The sequence below is a fragment of the Vidua chalybeata genome, chromosome 2 (assembly GCF_026979565.1).
Source record: "Vidua chalybeata isolate OUT-0048 chromosome 2, bVidCha1 merged haplotype, whole genome shotgun sequence".
In the NCBI taxonomy this organism is placed as follows: Eukaryota; Metazoa; Chordata; class Aves; order Passeriformes; family Viduidae; genus Vidua; species Vidua chalybeata.
Genome location: NC_071531.1, coordinates 72,767,269 through 72,776,729, shown reverse-complemented (window position 1 = coordinate 72,776,729; position 9,461 = coordinate 72,767,269). Strand labels below are relative to the sequence as shown.

At 49.2% G+C, this 9,461-nt stretch overlaps 1 protein-coding gene across 1 annotated transcript; it reads right to left on the bottom strand.

Moving 5' to 3' along the window:
* Window positions 1-743: 743 nt before the first annotated feature.
* On the bottom strand, window positions 744-4,070 carry COPS7A (COP9 signalosome subunit 7A). Its single transcript, XM_053935987.1, has 8 exons — window positions 3,844-4,070; window positions 3,689-3,764; window positions 3,065-3,153; window positions 2,788-2,990; window positions 2,207-2,312; window positions 1,709-1,860; window positions 1,502-1,567; window positions 744-1,361 (listed from the first exon to the last, which is right to left on the bottom strand). The coding sequence occupies exons 1-7, from the start codon at window positions 4,003-4,005 to the stop codon at window positions 1,528-1,530; spliced, it is 828 nt and encodes a 275-aa protein (XP_053791962.1). The 5' UTR covers window positions 4,006-4,070; the 3' UTR covers window positions 744-1,361; window positions 1,502-1,527.
* Between the last annotated feature and the right edge of the window lie 5,391 nt (window positions 4,071-9,461).

The following is a 9,461-nucleotide window of genomic DNA, read 5'->3' as shown; positions in this document are numbered from 1 at the left end:
CATTTTGTGGGATTTGAGATCTGAGATGGCACCTTGCTACCACCAAAACAGGCACAGACTCACCCCCTCTCCTTCACAAGACTTGCTCACACCTACCTTGGCTCAGCTCCAACTCTCACCTGTTTGCACAGGGAGCTGACCCAGGAGAAAACCCACCCCAGCCACTGAACCCAACAAGGCCCCATAGAGACAAAGCTCCCAGCTTTCCTTCACTGGATTATTTTTTAACATGGTTTGCTCACACACAGACACGCAGGTTCAGGGAATCAAATTTTAGTCTTGGCACAAAGCGCAGAACCAAGCGGGGGTGGGAGTCATGGTGTCAATTTACATTTACATCAGCTACATGTCATGGAGAGGCAGTGTGACACTGACACCCGTCTGACTCGGCTCCAAGCCAGCCTCAAGGAGGCATCCTTTGAAGAATCCAAGTTAGTTTTTTTCCTGGGCATCTCACAGGAGTCACTTTCACTGATTTGGATTTTTTTTCCAACCAGACATCACCACCACCCGAGAACAGCTTGTGCAGCATCTATCCTGTGAGAACTCACACATGTGGGCATTGACTCTGTTACCTTCACCTGTCAGGCAAGTCCCCACATCACTTTCCATTCTGTCCAGGATCACAAGACACACAGTACTGGCACAAATAAGGACTTTTTCCTCAGTCTCTGCACCTTCCTCTGAGACTACCTGAAAATCACCTTTTGAAAAGTCTAGAAGAAAATCAACCACACAAGAAATACTTTAAATAAGATTTATGATTAATTTCTGTTTTATGGACTCTCATCCCAATAGAGATACTGTGGCACTACCTTTGAAAAGGGAACCTCGTATTTTGAGGATATTCCACCACAAAATGGGACAAAGGCTCTTAACATCACAGCTTACTTTGGAACCTCCAGAACTGGTGTACAAGGCAAAGAGATGCCACCCACAGGAGCGCAGGTTTGTATAGATATGTCCATAGATCTATATTTTTATTGTTTTATATATATTTATAATATATTTATATTTTTTTTTAAAAGAATCCCTTCAAAAACTACCCTCCCACCTAGCAAAACAAAGATTAAACAATTAAAGATGGTGTCCTGGAGCAAAGTATCCCAGAGGGTCTCATAGAGCCAAAACAACTGCTGCACACCAGCACCCTCTTTCCAAGCTGTTGTGATGCCCTGGGGGTGCCAAGGTGATTGTCACACCTTTACGGCTCCTGAAACTGACCTGTCAAAAGACAGGGAGAGAGAAAGAGAGAAACACACGGCCGTGGCGATGGGGGGCTCGAGCGGCTGGGGAAACAGCAACGCGTACAACCTGAAGCTCAGAGTGTGAAATGCTGTGATGAAGGAGGGAGACACTGCCTGAAGGTCGGTAAAAAAGAAAGAGAAGAGAACAAACATGCAGGCGAGTTAGTTGGCAAGATGGATCTCAGAGAAGAGCTCAGAAGCATCACGTTTGGGACCCCTGCTACCCCTCCATCCCCCAAATCTCTTCTTCTCACCCTCCCAGTTGTGAAGGGAGATCCAACTAGCTTGATTTAGACCAAATCTTCGTGCTGCCCCGGAGCCTGCGGGCACAGGGAAAAAAAAAGAAAAATAAAAGTTCAAAGTGGACACTCAGGTTCGTATCTCACTTCCTTCCTAAGTGCACAGAGAAAAGTGCACTGATGTTCCCACACGCACACGCTCTGTCTGCCCACACTGCTCACCCTTTGGCTTTGGAGGTCTTCTTGCTCGCCTGGCGCTGGTTGGTGCCAGGGGCCGGCTCCCTGAGCTCCGTGAGGTGCTGCTCTGGGTCTTGGGATGTGGCTGCCGCAGCAGCTGCTGTTGTCACTTTAATGGTCTTCTTCAAGTTTGCCACCTGCAATAGCGGCAAAGTGGGAACTTTCCCAAAGCTGGGGGCTTTTTGGCTATGGGTTTTTTTAGCTGCACTTTGGATTTTTTAAAATTTTGTTTCTAAAAGAAGCCCTGGAGCTAAGAGCTGCAAGCTCACATCAAGCAAAAGAGCCAACATCTGTCCAGGCCCCTGCACTGCAGAGGAGTATTAAGCTGATTTAGGACTCTTCTTCAGGCACAAGTCCCTGGGGGGGTCTGGCCTAGGCAAAAGGCAATGCCTCACTTCAGCAAAGACTGCAACAACCACAGGGTACTGGCTCTAGTTGTTTTAAGGTGAGGGGCTTTGCTTGCTCCCTGCTGCACCCACTCACCTCGCTCTCGATCTGCTGCTTCAAGGCCAGCTGTTGCTCTTTGTGCTGGTTGGCACGACTGACCTGCTCTTCGATGCCCGACAGCACAACCTCGCAGCCCTGGCACCTGGAGAGGAGACCCACAACTGAACAGGTCATGGAATTGGCAGAGCATAGAGGGAAACGTGAAAGACAGCAGATTTCATTCCAAAAACATTGGGAGGTGACAGCTAAGCCAGGCAGGGAAGATACAGGGGCAGGAATCTGATGTAATAACACAGGGAATTATGTTATTATCTGGGAGGGGGACAGCTAACAAAGCCATGCTGGGTTAAGAACTACAGATAAACACTCAGGAAGCCTCCTGCCAGCATCCAGTGCTGTGCAAAGGCTGCTGCGTCCACATCACCCCTCTAGACACAAACAGGGGAATTTGGGAAGTTATTTTTGGAAAACTACTTTCCATTGGAGTATGGGAAAGGGGATCAAGTAGGTCACCTCCCAACACCACCCACCCTTAGCAACACACAAAGGATCCAGGGAAGCCACTGGCCACTCCTGCAACCTTTTTTGGGTGTTAGTACTGGGGGCTTCCTCCTCACCACTCCTGCAATGTGCGGGTGATGGTGCTAAGCTCCTCCCTCCGGATGTCCCTCCCAATGCTGTAATCCACCTCCAGGCGCTGGTTCCTTTGATCCAAGCTCCCTCGCAGCACATCTGCATACACAGCCTCAATCACCAGGTCCTCCAGCTGCCGGACATTCTTCAGCTGCAACTGCTCCAACAGCACTGAGTAGGGGATGCACTGTGGAAACATGATGGTAACTAGCACAAGATAATCCCAGTGGGAGGAGAACTCAGAAAAAACAGGGCCACTACCTTGATCTTGGCAGCCAGAGTGACGACTGACAGGTGCCTAAGTTTGTTCTTCTGGGCCTCTGTCAAGGGAGGGAGGTTTGCTGCTTCAGCTGTTGTCAGGGAAAAGAATGAGATATTGGAATTTATACCTCGTTTCCCAGTTCTGCACAGAAGCATCTGTACCACACCCGTCTCTTAAAACGTCTGCACACCAATCCCCCAAGGGGTGCTTCGTCTTGCCAAGCCATCCCCATCAATTCTCAGCTCAAAAGACCTTTTCTGAGCAGCCTTTCTTCCTGCCAACCTCAACTCAGCCTTTTTAGCTGTCCCATGCGTTATTTATGCGGGTCTGCACATCCCAATGGATATCTAAGTCCCTCCCCTGGCCCCTCAGAAACGTCTCTGTCAGGATGCTCTTTGGCAGGTGGCAAATGGCAGCGTTAATCTCCGCCAGGTACACCGCTAGTCTGGGGCCCAAAGCACAACCGGGCGCGTGTCGGGCCGGGGGCTGAATCCTGGCTGCACGGGGGTGCTGCCGGGGGAGGGAGGCCCTCTGCGCCCCGGGTCTCGCCGCGTTTCCCGCCCCGCGGGATCCCCACCACCGGGCCGGGGGGCTCGGGGACCCCGCGCCGCGCCCGGCCTCACCCAGGTAGTCCGCGTAGGTGCCGTAGGCGAAGATGGTGAGGAGGCGGAACACGGGGGAGAACTCGCTGTCGGCCAGCTGCGGGGACACAGGGTCAGGCGGCGCCGCCGGGCCGCGGGCAGGGCCCGGCGGGGCCGCGGGGCCGGGCGGGCCTCACCTCGCGGACGGCGGGCATGTCCAGCAGCTCCCCGAACACGTAGATGCCCGGGGCCTCCAACACCTGGTGGATCAGGCTGGCGAGCGCGGCGCCGCGGGCCGCCTTGGCCAGCAGCAGGAACTGCTCCTGGCTCTGCCCCGTCACCTTCCCCTCGGCCGCCATGGCGGGGCCCGGCCCGGCCCGGCCGCTCGCCCCCCGCAGCCCCGGCCCGGCCGCTCCCGGCCGGCCCCGCGCACCCGCCCGACACCGCCGGCGCGCAGCGGCCGCTTCCGCGTGTGACGCGCACCCGCCGCCCATTGGCGGAGCCGGCGGCTTGTCCCGCCCCCGACGCTTCCCCATTGGCCGGACCGGAAGCCGCGCGGCGGCGCAGTCCCGCCGCCAGGGCGCCCCCCGCTGGCGGGGTTGAGCGCTGCCGCCCGCGGCGGCGCCTCGTCCGTCCCGCGGCCGTCTCGTCCCTCCGCCGCATCCTCCGGGCATCCCGGGCCATTCCCGGGCGCCCGTGTCATCCTGCCACGGCACAGGCTGCGGTCTGCGGCCACCTGCTGGTCCCCAGCCCTGGCCCTGCTGGTCACAGGCACCAGCCAGCCTTCAACTCCGTTCTGCACTGTTTTCATGCCCTGGCCTGCTCACCAGCAGCGTCTGCTCACTGTTCTCTTATTTTTCATGACCCATCCTCTGTCAAAACTCCCCCAAGCTGCTCAGCCATAGTGAGATGTGTCCCAACAAGGCAATCAATGCAAGAGGAATATCCATATATTTATGGGTCGTGCCGGTCTGGTGAATATCTACTCTTCATCCTTACACCTGGAAATGTTCAAGGCCAGGATTGATGGTGCTCTGAGCAGCGTGGTCTAATAGCATACCTCCCTGCCTCCAGCAGGGGTGTTGGAACGAGATGATTTTTAAGGTCCCTTCCAACCCCAACCATTTTGTGATTCTATGATTAATGTTGAAATAACTGGTGAGAAAACAGTTGCACTACTATATGGCATGGTGTTTTTCACATCTCAATGATCTATTCTATAAGCACCACACCAGAATTAAAAGAGGTGCATGGAATACCTTGTGTGTGCCCACACAAAGCTCTCATTTTTGCTTTCACACCATTAAGATCTTACTATTTTGGGTAGTGTTTTGGGGATATGTAAATGTAAAAAATCTTATGTTGCAAAGCACCGTACTTATGTATTTAAGCTGTGCATTTCTTAAATCTCTGCATGCCTCCCCTCCTCTACTGCATTAATTTTTACCAAAAAATGACTTTACTATCTGCTGAATCATTAACCATCGCACTTGTCAAGAAATGCATCCCTGATGCAGGCAGGGTATGGCCATAAAAAGATAGTTTAAACGCTCCACAAGGATAGAAATGTTTATAGTGCACCTTAAGTATCTCTTCGTAGGTGTATGAGTTACAGCAATGCGGTCATTGTTGAGGGCAGGGTTCCCTGTGCCAGGTGAGAGAAAATAAGAAGTGGGGGTCATTTGGGGAAAAAAACACCCACACTTTCAGAGCTCTTCTCATCTTGTATAAATCACATGGTAGGCAGAGGTGAGTTGTGAGGGGACTGGGAAGAGTGCAGTCAGTGTGTATTTCAATAAGAAATATTATGCTGTTTGGCTAAGAGTTTCCAGTGCATCACCAATTTCCTCATGGCTGGCTCTTTCAGAAACCCACAATGATTTTCCATGAAAGAAAAAGAGGCAACAAATTGATGGGAGCCTGATACAGTCTATGCAGGTAGCATGGTTCTAGGATATTAAAATTGTAGAGCCATCAGGGCAAGTTTGCACTCCAGCACGTGATTGCCAGCAAGAGATTTGGTCTTCAGCTGGATCAGTTTAGCATATATTAAAGGCAGTTGACTTGTGCTTTGCCACACTTCTGTAAGCGTAACATGTTGAAATAAGTGTAACATCTTGAAATCTTCGTCTGGGTAAAGTCTACTTTTGTTAAGGTTTTACTTGCTGGTATCAACAACTCTCTTCTCTTGCTTTGACTCTAGTTCTTGTCACACAGCTGCTGTGGCTGAGTCATGGAGAAGGCTCCTTTGGGGTACAATTCTGCTCCAAACACGATTTCAGAGCTAGAAAACATAACCCATGGCTGCCTTGGGGGGGTGGATCGTTGTCTCCCAAGCTCATTTGTACAGCTGTATGGATTGTCACTACTCCTTCTCAGGGTCATCCTCTTCAGTCCCTAAGGTTCCTTTAGTGTTTGGTCTCCTCACTGAGGCTACTGACAGAACGAGGGAACAGTGTGGACAGCGATGGTCAGTGTGAAAAACTGAACTTCTAACGTTAATGATCATGCCACAAAGATTAGGTGGACATCACTTAAAACTAATTCCAGGCATAAGAAGCAAAACAGGTCTCAGTGCTGGGCCAGAGAAGCAAACATGTGCCCTGAGAGGGGAAGGCGCCCAAACCTTCAGTCCTGCTCTTGTAGGGCACATTTTCATTTATGTGCTCTGACCATTTTAGCTTTGAGATGTTGCAATCTCCTCCGCCTCAAAAATCTGAAGCTGAGGAAAGAAACTTCTCCAATCATCTTCCACTGGTAACTGAGCATGGGCACAGTCAATGAGCTCTCCTAGGAAAGTGCCTCACATCCAGTGGCTCCGGGCATTGTTGGAAGCTACCTTGGGTCCTCAATGAACAAAATAGTAAGGAGTGTTTCCTATGCTCAAGTCAGGTAAAATGGGACCAAGACGCATTTTACCCAACAGGCACTTCTTCAGGAAGATCATGATGACCCAGGGAAGTAGGAAAATCTATCAGTCTGTATTCTCAGAGCCAGCAATATTTGGGCTTCTCCATACAGCAAGATGAAAGGAGAGGCAGGGCAGATAAGGTTGGCTGAGAGCTGTGAAGGCAGGTTACAGAGCAATATTGACAAGGGCACCATCTCCTCTCTGCTTTTCCCTCCCTGTTTATGTATTTAGGCCTGATTCACTGTAGCCTCACACCTCCTGTCTTCACTTACACCAGTGCAGGGTGCATTCAAATCAGGTTCAAACGTAACCCTGCTGATTTGTAGTGTTTTATTACTCTCTTCCCCACCCCCTCGCCAGCTCCTTCCATCTCAGTTTTATCTCTCTATCGATCTGTTTCTCTCACACTCCCTGACACGCTTGCTGCCTTTCATTATTAGTTAGATAAAGCCTGGCAGCCTGAGCATCCTAGCTACATTGATGCTCTCTCTGTCTCCTTCTCCACTTTGGCCCCAGTTCCTATGTCCTGTGTGCTGGCTTTCCATGTTTTGGTCTGCTCCTTTTTTATACTGCATCAAGGGCAAAGACCAGAAGGTCCTTTGAATGACTCAGATCCTGCGCTCTCCAAATGAGAAGGCCATCGTCTTCACGAGTGCAAAAGTCATGGGTAACATCTCCACAACTTAGCAAAACTTTGGCCTCATCCCTAGATTGGAGTGCTGGGTGTTGAAATTAAATCCCAGCCTCCTGGAGTCAGTAACTTCTGTGCTTTTGCTTTCCTCACAAAGCAAACACCTATCTTTATGGTCACAGGGAAACTGTGAAATGTGATTTTCATGTAACCAAAAGAGCCAAAAGTAGGAGGTGAAGAGTGCAGATGAAAGCAAGTCTGTATGACATTTCATAATTTTAAGATAAATCTTGTGACATGGAGACGTTCTGTGTTGTTATTCCCGAATGTTTGGGATTTCTGATCCTAGCTGTAACCACCCCCTAGCACCATCCCTCTCTTCTGATCTCGCTCTGATCTCTACAGAAAGAAACCTCCATTCTCTTTGTGCTATAGATCCACTTTCTTTCCTCTGTGCTCACTGTCCCACTTTAAAGCTGTATGATGAGCTGTACAGGCTCATTCTAGGTTGTTCCTTTCTTCACCACCACAGAATCCAAATAACTTGTCAAAATGCTGAAGACATTTTTTTCACTAGTCCCTCTCCAAACATAGCAGAGTGACATCTCATGAGACGATTTTTCACAACTGTGTGTAACACGGACTCTGAGACAAACACACTGTAAAGGACAAGGGAGGCTGGCATGACTCTCTTGGATACCAACATGATACAGAAAGCTTTTAACCCTTTCGTTTGTACTGGGCTAATGCACACAGGGGTTACACTTAAAATCAGCCCAGTATCAGCTGCTTGAGGGTAACTGCATGATAATTCTTCCTCTGATCTGCTCTCACAGCCCTCAGGATTCTGCAGACCAGGAGCTGTCTTCCAGACAGGCCTCCGGATGTGATTCAAAGACTCCAGAAGAGAGAGGATCTTGCACTTCACTAGGTAGTTTGTTTCTGTGATTAATCACTCTTCAGTGACTGGCTCTTGTTATTCTCTGCCAGAATATTTGGTAGACTTTTCTCCAGGAAAGAAGTGATACTGCAAGCAAGTCATGTCTCGTTCTGCTTTTTGATATATTAAACAGGTTGACCTCTTTAAATTACTGAGATCTCCAGCCTTCAGATCACCTTTGATTCAAAGTTATTTTTAAAATATGGAGCATAAAGCACTGTACAGTTTTCCAGCATGAGACTTACTGAGACACAGAGAGAGGTTTAATCGTCTCCTTGCTTGCCATCCTTACTTCTGTCCTTACACAGACAGGAATCACTTCAGACTCATTGCTGCAGCCTGGATCACTGATTCTGTGTTCAGTTTTCTGCCTGTTACAATCCCCACATCTTTTTCAGACTGGACCTCTTTCCAGGACTGGAAGTTGTTCCCTGTAGACATGGACACTTTTTTCCCTGTTCGTGGCTGTACAATTTGCTTTCAACAGTCTTATAAGAAGTTTTATGAGAATGACCACCTTACTGAAAGGGGCAGGTCACTCTGTCCTGGTCCTATCCTCATTATTTTTAACACTCTAACAATATTTGTGCCCTCAGTAAATTGTATCAGAATGAACTATATCTGCTCACCAAGCACTGAATAAAATGGTGAGTCATACCTGACCCGGGACTCATTCCTGGGCATCCACATAAGAAACACTGCCACTCAATGGTGGGCTTCCAGGGATGACCTCCTTTGCGTTTACAGGGTGTTAAATGGAGTTAACCAGCTCACTTAACCTCCTGCTCTGTTAATGTTGCATAACACTTTTTTTTCTTATCAGCGTGCTTTGGGAAATTAACACTTCTAGAAGCCTGGATAGATCTAAGCCATCACCTTTCCCAAACAAACCTGTAGTCACATCAAAGACTGACAAGAACAAAACAAGTTTATGCAGCAAGATTAGTTTCCTCCGAACCAGGCTGATTGGCATTAACTGGAGAATCTCATATGAGCTCTTTGTTGCTTTGCCTAGAATTTTTCAGGTCTTCTGTTTGCTCTTTACAAATATTCACAGGGCACAGTTCTCTTCCAGTCTTCTGGGATGTCTCTGATATTCCAAAGCTTATTAACCCCTTGTTTGGTGAACAGTAGGGCAGAGGAAACTGGGTTCTCTGTGGAGTTTCTTCCTGTATGTTCTGTACTTTCCACTGCCGTACCTTCAGCTGGGGTCTCTTGATGGCACCCATTCCATGGCTTGCCACATCTGTGAGGGGCAATTTCTTCTACAGTCTACATCACTGGGCTCCCCCACCACTCTCTAACATTACATAGCTTTTTTACATAGCTCAGA